Source organism: Arabidopsis thaliana, chromosome 5 (assembly GCF_000001735.4).
Source record: "Arabidopsis thaliana chromosome 5, partial sequence".
Lineage (NCBI taxonomy): Eukaryota > Viridiplantae > Streptophyta > Magnoliopsida > Brassicales > Brassicaceae > Arabidopsis > Arabidopsis thaliana.
Genome location: NC_003076.8, coordinates 2,571,881 through 2,591,536, shown reverse-complemented (window position 1 = coordinate 2,591,536; position 19,656 = coordinate 2,571,881). Strand labels below are relative to the sequence as shown.

Sequence of the window (19,656 nt, the reverse complement as noted above, 5' to 3'; positions counted from 1 at the left end):
GTCTGTTACAACTTACAAGATATAGAATATATTATGACTTTTTCTTATCATCTTTTACATGCATGTTCTAAGCTTTTGATAATAGTTAGTTTTTTTCCTAAACGCAAACGAAAACATTCTTCTCTTACGTTTGATATTTGCAATTGACAAAATTACCCAGTACAAAACATTTTTATATTTTCATGTCTTGTAAATAACGCAAACACAAAACATAGAAATTGAAATAATTAGAAGTACCTCCTTTAATCCACGTGAAATTGCACAATCATAAGGGGAAATTGGTTTGTTTGATCCAATTAAAAGAATGTAGAATTTTGTTTCTTTTTTTTTTCGTTTCTTGGTAAAAAAAAAAACACACATCATAAACAAAACACTCTCACTCAAAGCCGTGAATAAGGATTTGATATTCTTTTGTACATTCTTTCTTTCCTCAAGCACTCTTGTTTTTCCAAGGCTTGAGAACACCAACAACGATCACTGCAACCACAATGAGGAGGATGATAATTGCAATACACATCCATTTTCTTGAGTTCTTCTGCAAGCTCTTTGCTCTTTGAAGTGCCGTGTTTCCCGATTGCACGTGATCTACTGCACTTGACACCTATATTTGCCACAAATCCCATCAGTATGTACTATTACAGTGCCTTGATCTTTAGACTACTTAGTTTTTGAAAGGTAACGACTCTATTGTAGAAAAAGTACCAAATTACCTGAGATTCTATATTGTCAAGCATTTCTCCTTGTGCATCAACCAAAACTGCCATATCCAAGAATATCTGCAAGAAAAGGGGAACCTCTTAGATCTGTCTTTAGGCGAATGAATTCATACAACGACTTAACAGACGAAGAAAAAAATGTTTGATTAACAGATTGCATCAAACTCTGGTTCAAAGATGTTCATAAGGAAATATGAAATCCAACATACTTGTTGTAAGTCAAGAAGTTTCTTTTCCAAGTCTCTGACAGCATCATGACGTTCTTGGATTTCCGCCAAGGTGTCCATTACCTGGGAGGAACATTCAACATTTTTGCAAGATTTAATGTTGTATTATTTCTTGACACATAATAAAATGTCAACATGTCCAAAGCATTTTGCTTCACAATTAAACGGAATAGCTCGAACCTGTCCTCTTCCTTGCTCCTGAATCGCTTTCTGGAAGATCTGTTCGCTGTTTCCAGTTTCAATCAATTCATCAATAGTCTGAAAAACAAGAAATGGTCAAGCATGAGTTTTATTCAAACTTCTGAGAGCATAACAACACTCAGAGACTACTTTACTTACATCTTCATCCGCCCGCTCCCCAGTTACTAATTCAAGGAAAACACACAAAATAATAAGCGAGAAGAAACGGTACTATTGTTACGGTAGAAGGCAATGAATAAAGCAATACCATAACATCAACATACATACCTGTATAAACTCGCCTATCAACAACATCGCGATACTCTTGTTGAATGTTCTCTCGTAGAACCTAGAACAAGTCGCAATCTTAGTTTAGAATAACAGTTTCCATAAACTTTTGAATAGTTAATCATTCCTTCCTACCTGAAACTCGGCCATCTTGTCTTTCAACTTCTTCTTTAAGGAACTGTTGCACAGAATGAAAGCTCATAAAGGTCATACCAAAGAATATTTATATATACATTATCTGTTTACCAAGTTCTACAGCATTTGAATTAACAACAGCTGAACCCTACCCTAAAAACAAAGGTGTCAGAATAAATTATCTTATTGAAAAATAAGAATGCTCACAGTGTTGTTGCTGTTCTTGATCGATCCACACCAGATCCTTTTGCACATCCAGGTTTTTGTCTATTTGCCAAGTTCTACAACATTTGAATGAGAGTCATACAAAAAGAAACATATATATTCAATCAACTGTCTAACTAAAGGATAAAAGAGCCAGTGATCCTACCTCTCTGTCCAACTCCTCGAGTTTCCCCTTTATGAAACGGGCAATACTTCCAACTTCATCAACGTCTTTTTCCATTGTCTTCTTTATCGCTGTCCAATACATAAGGAGAAACACACAACACACCAAACCATATGTAAGATTATAGTAAATCACTAACATTAATCCTAACGCTAGTCAACAAATTCCTAATTACTTTCACTAGCTTGTACTAGTTCCGGAAAAATATGCATACAAAAACATGTAGAAAATAAAAAAAAATTACCCTTCATGGCAGGAGCTTTGGTCACAGATTTTGACTCCTCATGGGAAGCCTATAGGGTTTACAACAACAACCACTTCAGTAAAATTGAATAGTCACAACTGAAACATGTGATTTAGCATAAAAACACAGGGCAACTGAGAAGCCACAGAATCATAAATCTTTAAAGGAATTCCAACAATCATCGTAGACAATATGCAATGAAAGTTCTTACTCTTCTTTTGATGCATTCATACTATATATAACACTGCGTTTCATGAAGAAAATTGTAGCGTAAGGTAAGAAAGTCATTGGTTTGTACCTGCAGTTTCTTTAGAAGCTTGTCTAGCTTATCATACTGTTTGTCAATCACTTGAACCTAGCAAGACAAAGAGGAAACACTTAGGTACACCGATTGGTAAGGAAAATTAGATACACTCTTTCTTTTTAGATTACCTTTTTGAAAAAATCTTCCAATCCTTGATCTCCACCTTGTTGTTCCCCTAGTTCAACATCTCCTTCTCTAGAAGATTGACCTCTGGGAAGCTCAAACGAACCCTATAAACAAAAGCCATCAAAATTAACACAACAATCGATTGACATAATAAACCCTTATAGATAAATGTAAGATCCAATAAACAGATAGTATTATCAACAGTGGTCGGCATTCATGATTGAATTATATCAGTAATGTAAGACGAAAACCAAAAGAAGATGTTTTAAAAAAAAAGTCTCAATTTTGGAAATCAGCATCCACATTAGATGATCAACGCAATTCAAACTCAACAAAACCCTAATATTCTACAAGGAGCTAAAGAAGAAATAACTCTCACCTTCAGAAGATCGTTCATCGTGTAGAGCAAAAAGATAGAATTTAGTTTCGGTTCACACCAAGAACGAAGAAGAAGACGAGTGCAATAGTGCGAAGACAATAGACGCCGGAAAGTTTCGATCTTTGACAGAACAAGCGAGAAACTGAGTGAAGAAGACAAATCGAGAGGAGAAACGGATCTGTGGCTCAAGCAAAATAATGAGAGGAGAGAAGAAGAAATTGAGTAATCAATCTAGGGATTTTAATGTCCAAACCGATCGGTTTATTGTTCGAAAACCTAACTTAACCGAGAATCGAACAACAGTTAATACCTGTAAACCGAAACCAAATCTTGAACGGTTCGGTTTGGTAGTGTAAAACAAGGAATTTTCCGACAAGCCGTCCTTGTCCAGCTAAAGACAACTTTCCTTTCGCGGCCGGTAATATATTAGGAAAAAAAAGAAAAGGGTAATTAAGTCATTTCATATCACGTGAGGAATATCATCATGTGCGACTCATGTGCACTGACGCCGATACACCTAAGGAATGTGAGCAGTCGATTTCGGAATATCAGACATTTATATGCGTGTGGACGGACCCGTGTGATGCAACGGCGGATATTCTCGGATAGTTTATTTAAGAATGAATTGTCAGTGACTGATATCAACAAAAAGGGGGTGTAGCTCATATGGTAGAGCGCTCGCTTCGCATGCGAGAGGCACGGGGTTCGATTCCCCGCACCTCCATTTTTTAAAATATCAGTTGTCTTTTTTATTTACACGTGTTACATCCAGGCATGAAACATTTACGTCCGATATGCTTTTAAATTTTGTAGGATCTCTTACCAAAATACATTAAAGTGATAAAAACTAGTCCCTAATAAATATGGTCAGGATTAATGGACAATAATTGTGATTTAAAGATTAAAAACATGAATGATAATCTTCCTATTTAATTGTATGGATTTGATCATTATTATAACATTTGTAATGTACCAGAAAACTGTTTTATTTTATATATAAAAAAAAAAATACAACATAAATCAGAAATCAGAATAGAATTAATGTTGACAGTTTTCCATATACCACCCAAAAAAAATTTGGTGATCTACGGAAGAACATATTTTTGGTTATTTTTAATGTCATGGAGCCAATTTCTAAGGTTAGAAGATTCGGCATATCATATTTGTTTCCATTTGTTTATGATGAAATACAATTGATCCTTTAGACTCGCCCAAATAGGCAAATCCTTTTAGTAGGAGCCCCATGTAGTGTGCGTAATAATCGCATCAATTGGATAGACTGAGCTGCATAGTAAAAAAATAAAAATATATTTTCTTATAAAGCGTATATATAGTAATATTATAAGAGACAGTATTTGATCGCAGTAATTCTACGTCTTCCGAGGCCACTTAACCAAGTAAGTGAGTGAATTTCTACACCTCTTTTAGTTCTTCATCTACAAAATATATGAAAAAAGTTAAACGTCCAGAGTTGAAATTCGTTATTTGTAAAATAGAACAATGGTTTTATACTGATGTATATATAAATGATGTGAAATAAGAAAAAGTAGTAGCAACAAGAAAGGGAAGATAGGTGGGGGAAAAGGGAGAAAAAGAAGAAGGATTTGCGCATGCCTATATATGTATAAGTAAGTGAGTGACTTGTGTGAAAATGAAACAACGTGTGAATCCCTTTTTGTCTCTATATTATTTTGTTCCTCACCTAAATTTGAACCATGCCGTTGATGGAAGCAAATTTTGTAGTCATGTGGACCATTTTATATCCAATTTGATATAAATTTCTCATACAATTCAAAGATTTTACGAAAAATAAAAAAGGTATTGTGGTCGGTCAAGCGCATGCCTACGAAAACAAGGTACGCAGTATCAAACCTTCAGTAACTAGCCATCATCTTAATTGTTTGGAGTAGATTTTAAAACGCATACAAAGAAGAATCCAAAGATAAAGTTTATGTGTTTTCGAATTTACCATGGTATATTATGTGTGAGGGAAAGAGAATTAATAGAAAGTGAAAAGAGGATCGACAAAAGAGAAAAGAAAAAAAGAAGAATAATTAAAAGAAGATATATAGGGATCAGTGCTTGACTTGACTGCAGATTCAGTTGCTGTCTTAACTGCCTCATCTTCTTCTCATTTTCCTTCTCTCATTCGCCAATCCCAATAAGGCAATACTCATCACCTAAATCTATCTCTATATAGCTAGTTGTTGGTTGGAGTATATGATTCTACTCACTTTACATTAATCCAATTACCGGAAAGCTGCTACAACAAATCATATACCTATATATGAATATTCAGGATAAAACGTTTTAGTTGTCGTAAATCCTTCCAATAGGTTCAATAATGCTTTTGCGGCATATTTGGTTTCGGAAATGTAAGAAAATAAATATTCGGTTCGATTAGTTTACATGTTAAGCCCAAAATATATACATACAACGTATATTTGTGTCATTGTGTGTATGAGTGTGTTTATTTCTATTTGTAGATGATATCATATGTGTTGTGTTCCTTGTATACTACACATGCATGTGGTTGTGGACATATGAGTACAAGCTAGGGTTTGGCGTGCAATGAGGCCTGTGTTATAGCATATTTAGGCACTACAAACTTTACATACAAATGTGAAAAGTTTGTATGAGAGATATTATTTATATTGATTGTAGCGGTACAATGAATTAGATATTCTACCAACTCAATCACAACATGAATTATGAATATGTACCTTTGCTCGCATCAGATTTGGCGTCTATTATATAATCTTTAATAAGACTGTCTACTATAAATACACGCATGTGACGATTAATCAATCCAACAATAACCATTAAACCATATAAATCTCCCTCTCTCTATGTACATATAGTAAATGCCTTACATGTCACATGACTTGAATTCTTCAACTTGTTAAAGATCGTCTAAAAATAATCTGCAGCTGGAACTACTCGATATGGTCTGGTTGTGAGCTTGTGCTACTAAAGAGTTGAAGTTGACCACCACCGAGAAACGAAGGGTACCTTGTTGGGAATAGAGAACTCATAGTTTCCGCCGCCGGAGGATTGAGATTATTATTATTATAGTTATTAGAAAATGCGACAGTGACGTTACCAGATTGGTCTAGTAGTGACTGTTGGAGATGTCCAAGGTTGTAGTGATAAGAGCTGCTAGACGAAGTAATTGTAGGGAAATAAAGCTTGTTGCTCTGGATTGAATTCGAGAAATGGTTGTGATGATCGATGTGATCAAACACATGATCAAGATTAACCCATTTCCTTTTCTCAAGATCCAAAGCTTCTCTCTGTGTTCTTCCAAGATCGAAGACCCCGGGAAAAGATTCTCCAAGGCCGGTGAGATTAGGGTTAAGTTGGTGAAAACCAGGTGGGAATTGCAAAGGAGGAAGCAAATCGACGTCGTTTTTGGCAACTTCTAAGAGCCAATCAATGACTTTGCTAGGCTGACTCAGCCCTAATCGTTCTTGAAGGTCGTAGACTTGGATCGCTGTCATCACCGACAACCTTATCCTCCTGTCTCGGAGACCACGAACTGTGCACACTTTGCTGTGTCTATCTTTGCCTCCAAATGCTCGGGAGACTCGCACGATCCTCGGATTATTCCATCGTTGCGTCAACAAGGACAAGGAACTTTTCTGATCTTCTTTTTTTATTCCCATGTCCTCTGTCGATCTAAAAAACAAAAAACAGATGAACAAAATCAATATTGTCATCACAAAGTGTTCAAATTCGGAATGTTTGTGGATTTTTGGGAAGCGTGATCACTTTAATTAGATGAAAGCAACTTCAATAGAGTAAATAACAAAAACCTATTAAGATCAAGAAAACGTATATTACTCGAACTGCATATTAATTTAATTTACTAGATATTTTGTGTATATATACTTAAAAAAGATCAAAGGAAAGTGATTCTCAAATCGAAATAGATTACAATTGAATCAATAGGAAGATCTGAGGATCCAAAGAGGAAAACAAAGGTTTCAAATTATATTACTGCAAGAAAAAAAGATGATTAATCTTACACAGAAAAACTGGTAAGCTTGACGAAGTCGTTGGGTTTAGACAGATCGAGTGAGTTCTTTGTCACGTAGGTTGAGGAAAATGATAAGAACCGAGATGATGAACAGTTATAATTTATTCTCTCTCGTTATCTAAAACTAAAAGTGTATAATATAACATATGGTTGAGGCTGAGCAAGAAATGATATCTATATATATATACGCTCCAATCCCTAGGGTTTTAGTTAGGTATAAAGAGCAATTTGTGTAGTGTGTAGACTATAGACACTCTTATCCACATGTTTTCTGACGGAAAGAAAGATGCTATGATTTTCATTAATCACCCATACTAATAGTAGATAATAAATAAAAACATATACATACACTGATACACATATACATAATCAAAATGTGTACACATGTATCTACTTACTTAGAGATCATTCTTTAGAATGTCTAGTCCTGAATCTTGATGATGCATACGATCATTCTTAACGATATCTTTGACTCCATTCAATAGAAAATACTAATGTAAGAAAATTACATTTTCATTACACACTACATATGGATCTTTTGCTATATATCATTCGAAACAATAGTTCAAAATTACTGAGAACCAACTTATACATTACATTTGGTATAGGGCAAATTCCATTATATATAGTATGTGATGTGCATCAGTAAATGTTAAGACCCAAAACTTTTAAAAATTAGGGGTTTCCTTTCGATTTTCTTCGTGAGATGATCCCAATTGAGCTCCATAATACTGTACATATTATAGTAGGCAAATAGATTGACAGCTAAAATGGTTGGTCTTAGATGGAGGATGGACCAAATTAAAGAGTACATGTTTTTTTTTGTTAAAATAAAGCATCTTAGATATGTAATATGCTTATATACAGATTCATGGTGGACCACTATATAATTTGCATGGCAGTGAGATATCTAGTTCATTCTTTTAAGCATTATTTATATACACTGTCAGGATATCACAATAACAGAATTTCATATAACAAAAATATAATTATTAAATTTCATAAGAATTCTTGTAATTCAATAACAATGACATTGGGGTTTTATATCAATGAGTGAATTCTTGCCATACTGCCAAATTTCACTATATATCTTATAATAAACTGTTTTACTTTTCTTTTAAACGTTTCACAATTTATGACTAATTATTAGCTGCTTGTATACAATGTGTATAAGTAGACCTCTGCGTATGTGTATCAGAGAATCAGAGATTGAGAAGTTTCTCTAGTTGGGACCTAAGGTCGGCTGAAGTAGATAACGATGATTGGACTTCAGTTTCAAAAATTTATTAGCCTTTAGTGCGTTGGATTATGTAATCTTCAAGACGATTGAAGCATATACAAGAAAATAGTTTTAACCTTTTTTCCTAGAAATTTGTTAAGTATGAACGATTCCAATTTCATAGAGGTCAAATACATTACATACTAGCGGTAGATCACATACTAGTGATGGCGGTTAAAAACGAACCTTTAATTCGGTTACCAATATTGAATTGGATACTTGGACTTGAAATAAGCGGTTAGAAGCTCAAACGAATGATTTCAAACTGATTTGTCCTAAAACCACAATCAATTTCAAGTAAACCCTGCTTATCTTTTACCACTGCAAACCGGACCATATTCTCTGATCGCTAGAGAATCTTATTAAGTTTGGTCACACAACCTAGCTGTAACCACAATGAGTGCAAAACGGTAACCACAATGAGTGCAAAACGGTAACACAGAGTGCAATTGAAACGCTCATGTGTCCCAGTTTAGACCAAAAGTTGGAATACGTGCATATGATGACGTATGCATGTCACTTACACACAGACACATTTTGGACCCAAATTCCTGAGCCGTCGTTCTCGGTCTGTACGGCAGTAAATGCAAAAGGCTCATGCCGAGAGAGAGAAATAGTGACATGTCCTTGCAAGAGACAGGAGCAAAAGGTGAAAGAAACAGTAGTTTGGGGTAAAATTCATAAAAACACAAATTGATGGAGACATAGTGTTTCTGCTTCTTCTCCTTCTTCTTAGTCACTGATGCAGAGAAGAAAGGTAGTCACTGATGGAGAGAAGAAAGGGTCCCCAAGAACACAGAGACTACTACTAACTGGTTCTCTCTTTGTATTACATTATTAACCATTTCTAAATCACTCAGACTTGAAACAATCACGATCACGGGTTCATCATAAAGATAGGGAATACAACTGAACAACAATCTGTTTCTTGTGAAGGAAAATGAAGTGTTTTGTAGTTCATAAAGCTACTAGATATCTTATTGAATAATCAAACAAGGGAGATATTTTTTGTCGGTAGAGATGTGTCACGCGCAGTCTTTCCCCCATCAGTACGTTACAAGAGAAAGACGAGATGAGCAAAAAACCTGCAAAGAAGGATAAATTTTCATACTCAGTCTGGATAAATGGAAACTCAAATAATACTAGCCATTTAAATGGGTTTTTGGAGACAGAGATTTCCCCGCGTTTTTGCAGTAAGTAAAGTGAATGCAAGGCGATACCAAACAAGAATATTTGAATTACTAAAACAGATGCAGCAGTTTTAACTTGTAGCAAGCTAAAACTGGTCAGGACTCAGAAGCTAGCTAAATCTCTTCATACAAACAATCTATCTACCTGAGCATCACAAAGTTCATCTAGTCAAGACCAAAATGAAAACTCACACTCTCTGGAAAATTACAGCAACAGGGAGAAATAGAAAAAACCTACAATAAACATGACAGTAAGCACAGAATGCACTAACTCTAAATCTATTGCAGCTAATAGTGCAGGACAAAAGGTCCAAACAATTCCCCCCCTGATGCCATCATGTTCTTCCTCCACCTAAGAGCTTTAATTTAGAACTGCTCATCAATGTTTGGATTCTAACCTCACAGAGAGAAAAATACTTCAAAAACGACCATAAAACCTAGAAAAAGCTTACTATACTGTAAATTTAGTAGAATCGAATTGGTATAACGATGGCTCACTCTTGAGCATAAGTTTAAGTTATGACCTAGCCCACTAGCTTATGACCCCAATTTCACTAAGTGACATCCCCAATTCCCAATCGAAACGTTATTCAGTCACTCGGAAAGAACTTGGTAAGAAAGTGTACAACTTTAGAAATCAAACCAGAAGCCAATAATGCACTTAGCCATATAACAAAGCTTGATTCCTAATTCCTAAATTCAAAAGCATTCACCTAGAGCCTTACACGAATCGGTAATCACAACATCACTCATGCTATATTACTTGGGAAAACACTAAAGCCTAAAATTTCAACCTTGCAGAAGTCAAGATTCATTTTCCAATTAAGAAACTTTAACTGCAACAAATCTAGAATCCAGAATTCCCCACAGTTATCTAGTCAGCCTTGAGATTAGATACGAACCCTAAAACTAAAGTCGAAAATTCCAATGCCATTACGAAGAAACTAAATCAATATATCCACCACAAGGTCCAAAACCTGATTACATCAGCTCATAATCCAATAATCAAATGAATCCGAACACAAGAAAAAAAAAACTCAAATTTGATAATCACCTGATTATTTCTCGTAGCCTCCACCACGCGTATCCAAATCCTCCTCGACTGTGGTGGTCAAGTAAACCTTAGGGAAGTCCGAGACGTCAAAACTCTTCTTCTCGTTCATCATCTGAACCACGTTGTCCTTCGTCAATACGTATCGCCGGATCGGTGGGCGGTTTCTGCGCTGATCTCTGCCGTGGTATACGATGTTGTATACGGTCTCTGGATCCGAGGAAGGCACGATTGCTTCTTCATCAATCGTAGCGGGGCATCGGAGACGATACTCCGTCGCCTTTGGAACAGCTTCGAGGTATTCTGGGTGAGCGCAAGGTCCGGTGATCTGCCATGGCTTCTTGATGTACCGCCTAAGGTTTTGCACAAGCGAGGAAGCCGCCGTCGACACTGATTTCGCCATTGTTGAGAGACCTTCGCTTCGATTTGGGGAGATGAAACCAAAGTTCGAATCGAAATCGAAGGATTATTAAACCGGTCTCATATATTGGATTGGTTCAATACTTTAAACCGATAAATAACCTCCCAGTGTACTGCTTTGGTTACAAAAACTCGGAGAGAAGAGAGACGTCACGTCGTCAATGATTTTGAGATTCTGTGATGATGAGATTATTGTTAAAGTAGGCCCAATACAAAATTTGAATCCATTATAGTTGGGCCTAAGGTTTTATAGTTACACTTCCAGTCAAATATCGTTACATATCTTGTCAATTATAGTTGGCCCAAAATAACATATTATTCTTTTGAAATATGTGTATGGATTCAATTTTAGTTTTGGGCCTACTTAACAATCTCATCATCACAGAGTTTGTTACACATCTTTGGTTACACCGGTCTGAGATAGTGGATTGGTCAAACATTTAAACCGAGATTTAACATCCAAGTCTACTAGTTTGGTTACAAAAATTGAGATTATGTGGTGATGAGATTTTTTTTTTTTTTTAACACCAAATCAATTATATTATATTATAAAAATGTTACAGAATACATGATTCATGGTTTTATAAAAGCCCTTTATAAATTGAAACTGACATCAAGTTGGGTGAGATTTTGAGAGTATATAATAAACTCTTTGGCTTTGTGGTCTTATTACTTATGAAGTCATGGGATATTCATAGTTTCATACTCATACATATGTTAGTAATCAAACAAACGCATTAACGCATGCATAAATTTTTTAATTGTGAGTTAACAATAACAATGACATAGTCCTCCGTGAGACATAGCTTTGCAGTAATCGCCTTTTCCATTCCCGCATCCATTGTGACACCAACGGTTACATCTCTGATTGTCATTGTTTGTGTTGCACTTTCCAAATTTCGGGTGGTTATTACAACACAAGGAACCACCACTCTCTACATTATATCCTTCAACATCTGCCAATATCACACAAAATTGAAACAGTTTTGCCTAATATGAGTTCATGGAATTTTGTAATTAAAGTAACAAGTTTGTATTGAAACACAAAAATAAGTTTGTTAGTGTTATAAACACTCGAGAAAATACCCCTAGTTATAAGAGAGAAGACGTACCAACTGAGAAAGTGAGAACAAGGATCAAAGCAAAAGAAAAAACTTTCAAACTGGCCATTGTTACTAGTCCTTTTAGATTTTTATAAGTGTTTAAGTTTGGTTTGTTTTCAGATAAAAAGAAAGATATATGTTGTTCTTATTTATACCTAATGGATACCACAATTTTAGTTGATCTGTTGATGAAAAAAACTTGTTTTTGCTAATTATACTGTAACGTTTTGTCTAGTCTATTGGAAAATTCAAACCCTTCATGTTCTGTTGTGACAGACAACTTCTTCTTGTTGCACATAACAAAAACAATAAGTAAACGTATTGAAATTCAAAACGTTTCTCTTGGATTCTGTATATGAAACCATTTACATAGATAGAAAATAGTGAAAATGACTGGTTGATACAATGTAGATCAAATACATTATAAAGTTTTCATCTTAAATGCAGAAAAGTCTCTTGCTACACCGGGTAAATATATTTGATACAAAAAAAAAACGATCGGGCTAATCAGATTTCTGCAAATTGGAGACAAAACCAGAAGCAGCAAAAGCAGCAGAGCCACCAAGAACAGAGAGTAGAGCCACAAGAACCTGAATCACTACTTCCCAAGTGTAATCTTCAGGAACCACATATGCAAAAACCGGTCCAAGAAGGAGTAAACCGAGGCTCAAAGTGAATAACGTTCCAGGCGTTTCCGGGTTTGTGGCGGCAGACAAAACGCCGAACTCCTCTGCTTTGGTCAGCAATCCAAGACGCTCGATGGTCGATAGAGAGAAACCTGATTTCTCTGCTAAAGACAAAAGTCCTGCTTTCTCGGCTTTGGTCAGAAGCTTGAGCTGCTCGACTCTTGTCAGCAGTTTCACCTGTGGAGTCGCTGTGCTCTGCCAAACATAACAAAGAGATTAGATTTTGGGACATATAAGAAGATAAATTTTGATTTTCAACTTTTACCTTCTTTGAGGTTATTGTTCTTGTTGCAGCAGAAGGTGATGGCTTCTTATTTGCCATTGAATGCACTGTTAAAGACGAACAGATTAGTTTAGCCGCCATTATCTCTCTCTGTCTCTTTCCCTGGTTTTGTCAAAGCTTTTTCTTCAATGGAGAAACCAAGAGCTTGTAGATCACACAAGCTTTGAGATTGCTAGGAGGAATAGGATTGTGTTGAACACGTGTCGTTCGGCGAGTGGTTAACTCTTCTCCGGTTGAAATCAATCCAAATCACATCACTTTTTACCGGTTATTAGTATATTAGTAAAGGTTAGTTTGGTAATTAAACAAAACGTAAACCCTTAATAAGTTAACCGACTAAAATTTCCCGATCCCAATTCGTCGTTTTAAAAGCCCTAGCTTCTTCTTTTTTCGACGATCAAAAGTTTCGATTTTTCAGCAGCAAGATGGTGAACAACGTTGTCTCTATCGAAAAGATGAAAGCACTCTGGCACTCCGAGGTTCATGATGAACAAAAATGGGCGGTGAACATGGTAACCTTCATACATTCTCTCTTTCGTTTAATTCCGACTTGATTGTCTATTGAATATCGAAGTCTCGATTCTCTTGTATGTTTCATGATTAGATTCTGGGCTTTCGGCTGAATTTAATGAGTTGTACAGCGATTTTGAATTACGGTTTAGGATTTACAAATTGATTCAATTGAGCGTACAATGTGATTCTTTTGTCTTTCTTATGAAATTGTGTGTTCGAATGGGAATTGAATTTAATGAGTTCGTTTTGGGTTTCAGAATTTAACGTAGGATTGATTTTCTCTCCTATGCTTCGATAGGCCAAATCAGATGACCTTATCTTATCTCTGTGTCTTCTTCTTATGAAATTGTGTGTTCGAATGGGAATGTTGGGTCTCTTAGAGGTTTAGGGTTTATCAATCACAAGTTAAGTTCATGCCTTTGAAGTATTTGGATGTTCGAATGGGAATTTGGGGATGTTGGGTCTCTTAGAGATTTAGGGTTTATTATAGTTCATGCCTTTGAAGTATTTGGATCGAAATCTGTCTCATACGAATTCCTTTTGGTTGCAGAAACTTCTGCGAGCACTTGGTATGTTTGCAGGAGGAGTCGTCCTCATGCGTAGCTATGGGGATCTCATGGGAGTTTGAGAAGAAGAATGGAGGATCATGGGAGTTTGAGAAGAATGGAGGAGCCTCTCTTTAGTTTTCACTCTCTCAAACTCTTGTATTTTCTTCTCTAGAATTGGTGTGAACTCGTTTCTGATTTGTGTCTTGGGATGCTATAAAAGAGTTAATTTTCCATTCACAACCGCTTCGTGATTGCATTTTATCATCGACAATTTCATTCAACCAGAGATTGTTTTACAAACTTGGCTTGTCATGATCGACAAGCAAGTACATTTTGTAATTAACAAAGGATCAAAAGACTAGAACATAGCAATACAATCTGGATCTGCAACTTCACTTCGTTCTAAAACTACACTGCCTTATGATATCTGCGATCATTTAAAATGTAAAACTAAAACCTAGTGAATAGAAGAAGAATATACTTTCAAACAACACGGAGTTTATCTTCTATTGGCATACTAGATTTCTCAGAGGAATATTCTTAATGCTGATTGGGTTGTTACGATTTTTTGGCTAAATCTTCTAAAGATAAGTTGCAGGTCTATCTATATAATGTTGGATTCATGCAGTGTGGTCGTTGGAGGAATTTTTCTAGCTCAAATTCAGTCATGGCCTTCAAGTGTAAGTGTCAAATCTCCATTGTTTCTATGTCTAAGTTGATTCTTCGTTTAAAGCAATTTTTGTTATAATTTTTGCAGATCTTCTACCATTGCTTTTACTGTCATTGTTGGTTGCTAATTGTGCCTCAAGGCCTTTGTATCGTCTCCCAAGCGAAGCAAAACATGCAACCAAGAAACCACTTCAGACTTCCCGTCCTTACAACCTTGCACACAGAGGATCAAACGGAGAGCTCCCTGAAGAAACTGCTCCTGCATATATGGTATTGGATCTATACAAAAGTCTCTTACCTTTACACTAATTTTGTCTGGTTTCACAAGGTTTTTTTGATTGCAGAGGGCCATAGAGGAGGGTGCAGATTTTATAGAAACCGATATTTTGTCTTCCAAAGACGGTGTTCTTATATGTCACCACGATGTTAATCTCGATGATACAACCGATGTTGCAGACCATAAGGAGTTTGCAGACCGTAAGAGGACTTATGAAGTCCAAGGAATGAACATGACCGGCTTCTTCACTGGTAACTAAAAACATTCCATTATCATTTGTTTTGATATAGTTTCATTTTTTTCAAATTTTGACGATGAGATTGAACATTCCAAGAACAGTTGATTTTACTCTCAAAGAGCTGAAAACACTTGGTGCAAAGCAGAGGTATCCTTTCAGGGATCAACAATACAATGGTAAATTCCCGATTATTACCTTCGACGAGTATATTTCGATAGCACTGGATGCACCTAGAGTGGTTGGGATATATCCAGAGATCAAGAATCCGGTTTTCATGAATCAGCAAGTAAGCAAACCATCAAATCTTAGCTTCAACTTTTAGTCATTGATGATAACAAATGGAGAGGATGTTAAATTGTATTTGGAAACTTGTGCAGGTGAAGTGGGCGGATGGTAAAAAATTTGAAGATAAATTTGTGGAAACTTTGAAGAAATATGGATACAAAGGCTCATATCTGTCTGAAGATTGGTTAAAACAGCCAATATTTATTCAGTCTTTTGCAGCAACTTCGCTAGTTTACATTTCAAACATGACAGACTCACCAAAATTGTTTTTGATCGACGATGTCACTATTCTTACCGAAGACACTAATAAGGTATTTACATATTCACTTTCTTCCTTTCTCATTATGTCAAAATTGCTTATACATAAGGTAATGAATGTGAATGCAGACTTACGCAGAGATCACATCAGACGCATATTTGGATTACATTAAACCATATGTAATTGGGATTGGTCCATGGAAAGACACAATTGTTCCTGTGAACAATAACCGTCTCATGACACCAACAGATTTAGTTGCGAGAGCACATTCGCGTAATCTTCAGGTTTGTGTGTAGGACTTGAACTCCTGTCTCCACTCTCTTACTATCATCACTGATTTGTTTCATTAAACTTCACGTTGAATAATGTTTTTGCTAGGTCCATCCATACACATACCGTAATGAGAACCAGTTTCTGCATTTAGAGTTTAATCAGGACCCTTACCTAGAGTATGATTATTGGCTCAATAAGATCGGTGTTGATGGTTTGTTCACTGATTTCACTGGAAGTCTACACAATTACCAGGAATTGAAGTCTCCTTTGCCTCAGCAACAGTGATTCTCCAATTGAATTTGTTCTTTTCTTTCTTATGCTAGTTTATGTTCTCTTAGGATTTTTTTTTACAAACCCATGGATGTTTCCATTTTCTTCGATTTCATAATATATTGCTTCTACTTTTTCCAAATGGCTCTCTGAATTGATTGTTGGAACACTTACAAAGATTTAAAAGTCAATTCTCTAATGACATGAACTACTATAACCGACTGCAGAAAAACTCACAACTTTGGGACTCTTTGACAAAACCAGACAAAACATGCTAAAAGTTAGAATTACTGAGATGTCTTGTTCTTGGAAATGTCTTGGAGCAATAATCTTGTTTCAGCAGCAAAGTCAATTGGAGAAACACCTCTTACAGTTATCCTCTGTCTCTTCTCACTGTTATACTCTTGCTGAGAAACACTAATCCGGAAGAGATGAGATGACCAAGTAGCTTCTTTCAGTTTTGTCTGAAACTCATTCACTTCACCTTCCTGGAGAAAACCAACATAACATCGTATCTTAAATCAGAACATGGAGAATAAGGACTGTGTTCCAGTTGATATATATGTTTTGAGTTTTCTTACCTCTGATTTTAGATCATTGAGATCATCAGCTGTGCAGCCGATAATCTTCTCTGCTTCATCATTGAATGCAGATAACCAAGTTTCACCAGTTGAGTCGGAGACTTTCACCGCCATTATATACCTGATCACACAATAAGTACACATGATTAAAGAAGAACACAACAAACCAGAACCAAAATCTTTTCTTGAGTTGAATATTTACGAATCTCACTATCATCATACCTTAAACTGCATTCTTGGTCCTTTTTCTGACAACTTTCACACCAATAACCAGAGTCCATTGCTTCAGTAACTTTCTTGTTACAGGTCTTGCAAGCACGGTACCACATTGTTTGGTCTGGCTTGATGAAGCTTATGTAAGCTCTAGTGCTGAAGAATACAGGCTGCAATATATATACGAGACTCATAAATCAACTTTTCTTTTTTCCATATCTTAATATGTTAAAAGTGTTTTGAAGTACCTTCTCCTCGCCTAAAGAGGGATTGCTTGTGATGTGAGAAAGAAAAACTCTGTCAGAATACATGGATCTTGATCCGTTGTTGGCAGAAGAACTCATCCCAGAACCAATAGCAGACATAGATGTCTCTTTCCCTTCAGCATCATACCAAGATTTCAACTTTGTAGCTTCTGGAGAATTAGGGTTTATCACCACATTGCTTCTGCTGATAGTAGACAATGAAACACCTAGAAATCCAGGTTTGCATCAGCGCCCGGTTTAACATAATGCATATATAGCATTAACACTAAAATGAAAAGTATAGATTTACCTTGAAAAGCTCCAACTTTAAGAGATTTAATCGCGATAACAGGGTGATTATCAGCCATGTCCAGCAGTTCTTGGCCAATGCCAGTTGCTAGATCATTCCAAAGGGACACCACAACAGTTTTCTTTGTCTCATCAGCCAAAGTTATATCTCTCTTTGGGATCATCTCATTGTCGTTCTTCCTTCTAATGCTCATGGTAGGAGAAACACTTTGAACAACACCGATAACATCTGGAAATGAGAAACATTAAAGTCACTAACTAAGTTTCATCATAAACCAATGTTTACAAACAAAAAGAGTTCAATATAGATAACAGCTCTTACCAATAAGGTCTTTCTGATTCACGTATGTACCCAACTCATCAATGGGTACAAAGTTGAATTTAGTTTCAGGGGTAAACATTTCTTCATTACTAGCTTCTTCAACCTCAGAATTCTCATTTAGGGTCATCTCATAATCGTTCTGAACCGTCTTGAACTGCTTATTAGCAAGCTTAAGTGATCCCCTGGATATATAGTACACCTTTCCCATCTCGAATCTGTCATAAAACTTCCTTGCAGCTGCGTTAAACATTGTTGCCTGAATCTGTGTTCCCTGGATTTCCATAAGTAAATAAAAATCAATAACCACATAAAGTCTAAGACAATAATCCAGAACCATAGAAAAATCATCAGATTAGTCTTACTTCCTCATCAGTTAGTTCCACATTAAACACACATCCTTCTCCTCTGGCATTTTTGTAAGTTCTCATGACTCCTTTGTTAGTGACACGAACTTTAATAGTCCAACTTCCTTGATAAGGGTTCAAGGACACAAGAGGATGAACCCTTCTGGTCATAGCCATTCTTGCAGCAGGTGCAGCACTACAAAAACCACAGAGACTTGTTTAAGCAACATTTACAACAACTTCGACAGAGACTATGAAACAAACAGAAGTTAAAAAAAGATATACTTACTTTCCCCTTTGCTCATTGATAATCTGTGAAGCTGATTTGGCAACAAACTCATGCTTGGGTTTCAACATTATGCCTGTGGAAGCTTTAATCTCCGCCTTAATCTCTGAGTCAAGTGCAGAAGCAACAGCCTCACATTTTGTTATAAGCATATATCTGAAGTGGCAAATAAAGAAAACAAAGGTTAGTTTCTGTTTGCTTGAAAATCATTAATCATGAAAGATGCATAAGAGATTGTTATTATTATTACTTTTCTTCTGATTTGCCTGGAATATCATTGACGGTATACTCAAGGAGACGAATAAGACCCAGATTCTGAATCTTTCCAGAGATGATATCAGAAGTCAAAGTCGCTGGTAACATTGCTTTAATCTTCATCTTTCCATCATTGGCACTAAACCTGAGAACCCAAATCACATGTCAAGATACTTCATCGACCAGTTAATATTGAATTTGATTAAAGCTAACACAGACCTGAAACTAGATCCCAAAAAAAAAAAAAAAAAAAAAAACTGAGACTTGGCAAAATTCTAACAATACCCAGATCTCAAACCCTATTCTATAACAAGTTTGGTTCTAAACATATCAGAAGAACCCAGATCGATGCACACAAAATCAAGATCGAAACTTACGTATATCGATTTCCAGCAGGCTTAAGATCCACGACTTGAACAACAATTTCGGGTCTAACAGAGGAGGAATCAAGGGATTGATTGGCTAATACTGTCGCGATACCATCTTGGGTCACTGAGTTCTCCATCTCTATCTTAATCTCTAGCTCTATCTCTTCTTTCTCTTTAGAATTCACAGGAAATGGGAAGCAAAATGGTTTTGTTTTGTAAAAGAAAGATTTGCGCGGGAGCTATTAGATTTTTCGTTAATTATTCCCGCCGAATTTTATTCTCGTTTTCAAAACTTCACCGCTTCTTCTTGTCTAGCTTTTGGTTTATTTGGCGCCTTCTCTCAAACTCTCTGACCCAACCAGC

The 19,656-nt window shown here is 36.1% G+C and overlaps 8 protein-coding genes and 1 non-coding gene across 15 annotated transcripts; 3 read left to right on the top strand and 6 right to left on the bottom strand.

Annotated features, from left to right (window-relative positions):
• Positions 1 to 130: 130 nt before the first annotated feature.
• SYP132 (syntaxin of plants 132) lies at positions 131 to 3,377 on the bottom strand. 5 transcript variants are annotated; one of them, NM_001342979.1, is made up of 14 exons: positions 3,298 to 3,369; positions 2,988 to 3,165; positions 2,611 to 2,712; positions 2,477 to 2,533; positions 2,179 to 2,227; positions 1,917 to 2,005; positions 1,754 to 1,827; positions 1,547 to 1,589; positions 1,412 to 1,472; positions 1,283 to 1,308; positions 1,124 to 1,201; positions 926 to 1,006; positions 711 to 776; positions 219 to 601 (listed from the first exon to the last, which is right to left on the bottom strand). In NM_001342979.1, exons 2-14 carry the CDS (start codon positions 3,003 to 3,005, stop codon positions 431 to 433), a joined length of 915 nt encoding a protein of 304 aa, NP_001332203.1. In that variant the 5' UTR covers positions 3,006 to 3,165; positions 3,298 to 3,369; the 3' UTR covers positions 219 to 430. The 5 variants fall into 5 exon arrangements, with proteins under 5 accessions (NP_568187.1, NP_001332203.1, NP_001190256.1 ...); NM_001203327.1 differs by lacking the exon at positions 3,298 to 3,369 and adding an exon at positions 2,304 to 2,336 and having other exon boundaries at positions 221 to 601; positions 2,988 to 3,195; NM_120890.3 differs by having other exon boundaries at positions 131 to 601; positions 2,988 to 3,377.
• A 261-nt stretch (positions 3,378 to 3,638) lies between these two features.
• On the top strand, positions 3,639 to 3,711 carry AT5G08075. Its single transcript has one exon. It is a non-coding gene; the product is annotated as a tRNA-Ala (tRNA).
• Positions 3,712 to 5,501: 1,790 nt separating this feature from the next.
• TCP17 (TCP domain protein 17) lies at positions 5,502 to 7,179 on the bottom strand (the record flags this gene model as incomplete). 2 transcript variants are annotated; one of them, NM_001342977.1, is made up of 2 exons in its annotated part: positions 5,502 to 6,665; positions 7,016 to 7,179. In NM_001342977.1, one exon carries the CDS (start codon positions 6,650 to 6,652, stop codon positions 5,924 to 5,926), a length of 729 nt encoding a protein of 242 aa, NP_001318505.1. The 2 variants fall into 2 exon arrangements, with proteins under 2 accessions (NP_001318505.1, NP_196424.1); NM_120889.1 differs by lacking the exon at positions 7,016 to 7,179 and having other exon boundaries at positions 5,924 to 6,652.
• Positions 7,180 to 8,719: 1,540 nt separating this feature from the next.
• Positions 8,720 to 11,115, bottom strand: AT5G08060 (furry). The gene is made up of 2 exons (NM_120888.5): positions 10,550 to 11,115; positions 8,720 to 9,390 (listed from the first exon to the last, which is right to left on the bottom strand). Exon 1 carries the CDS (start codon positions 10,947 to 10,949, stop codon positions 10,554 to 10,556), a length of 396 nt encoding a protein of 131 aa, NP_196423.1. The 5' UTR covers positions 10,950 to 11,115; the 3' UTR covers positions 8,720 to 9,390; positions 10,550 to 10,553.
• A 619-nt stretch (positions 11,116 to 11,734) lies between these two features.
• On the bottom strand, positions 11,735 to 12,136 carry AT5G08055 (Defensin-like (DEFL) family protein; the record flags this gene model as incomplete). The annotated part of the gene is made up of 2 exons (NM_001036775.1): positions 11,735 to 11,922; positions 12,079 to 12,136. The coding sequence occupies 2 exons, from the start codon at positions 12,134 to 12,136 to the stop codon at positions 11,735 to 11,737; spliced, it is 246 nt and encodes an 81-aa protein (NP_001031852.1).
• A 195-nt stretch (positions 12,137 to 12,331) lies between these two features.
• On the bottom strand, positions 12,332 to 13,326 carry AT5G08050 (wiskott-aldrich syndrome family protein, putative (DUF1118)). Its single transcript, NM_120887.5, has 2 exons — positions 13,021 to 13,326; positions 12,332 to 12,950 (listed from the first exon to the last, which is right to left on the bottom strand). Exons 1-2 carry the CDS (start codon positions 13,117 to 13,119, stop codon positions 12,573 to 12,575), a joined length of 477 nt encoding a protein of 158 aa, NP_196422.1. The 5' UTR covers positions 13,120 to 13,326; the 3' UTR covers positions 12,332 to 12,572.
• Positions 13,227 to 14,531, top strand: TOM5 (mitochondrial import receptor subunit TOM5-like protein). The gene is made up of 2 exons (NM_120886.3): positions 13,227 to 13,550; positions 14,102 to 14,531. The coding sequence occupies exons 1-2, from the start codon at positions 13,464 to 13,466 to the stop codon at positions 14,177 to 14,179; spliced, it is 165 nt and encodes a 54-aa protein (NP_196421.1). The 5' UTR covers positions 13,227 to 13,463; the 3' UTR covers positions 14,180 to 14,531.
• Positions 14,532 to 14,717: 186 nt separating this feature from the next.
• Positions 14,718 to 16,512, top strand: GDPD6 (PLC-like phosphodiesterases superfamily protein). 2 transcript variants are annotated; one of them, NM_001342976.1, is made up of 7 exons: positions 14,718 to 14,779; positions 14,857 to 15,038; positions 15,113 to 15,296; positions 15,385 to 15,569; positions 15,661 to 15,879; positions 15,956 to 16,111; positions 16,206 to 16,512. In NM_001342976.1, the coding sequence occupies exons 1-7, from the start codon at positions 14,722 to 14,724 to the stop codon at positions 16,383 to 16,385; spliced, it is 1,164 nt and encodes a 387-aa protein (NP_001331075.1). In that variant the 5' UTR covers positions 14,718 to 14,721; the 3' UTR covers positions 16,386 to 16,512. The 2 variants fall into 2 exon arrangements, with proteins under 2 accessions (NP_001331075.1, NP_196420.1); NM_120885.4 differs by having other exon boundaries at positions 14,723 to 14,779; positions 16,206 to 16,504.
• RPA70B (RPA70-kDa subunit B) lies at positions 16,476 to 19,580 on the bottom strand. Its single transcript, NM_120884.2, has 10 exons — positions 19,303 to 19,580; positions 18,921 to 19,070; positions 18,674 to 18,826; positions 18,403 to 18,580; positions 18,041 to 18,311; positions 17,720 to 17,947; positions 17,413 to 17,636; positions 17,174 to 17,334; positions 16,952 to 17,072; positions 16,476 to 16,858 (listed from the first exon to the last, which is right to left on the bottom strand). Exons 1-10 carry the CDS (start codon positions 19,428 to 19,430, stop codon positions 16,658 to 16,660), a joined length of 1,815 nt encoding a protein of 604 aa, NP_196419.1. The 5' UTR covers positions 19,431 to 19,580; the 3' UTR covers positions 16,476 to 16,657.
• Positions 19,581 to 19,656: the final 76 nt, after the last annotated feature.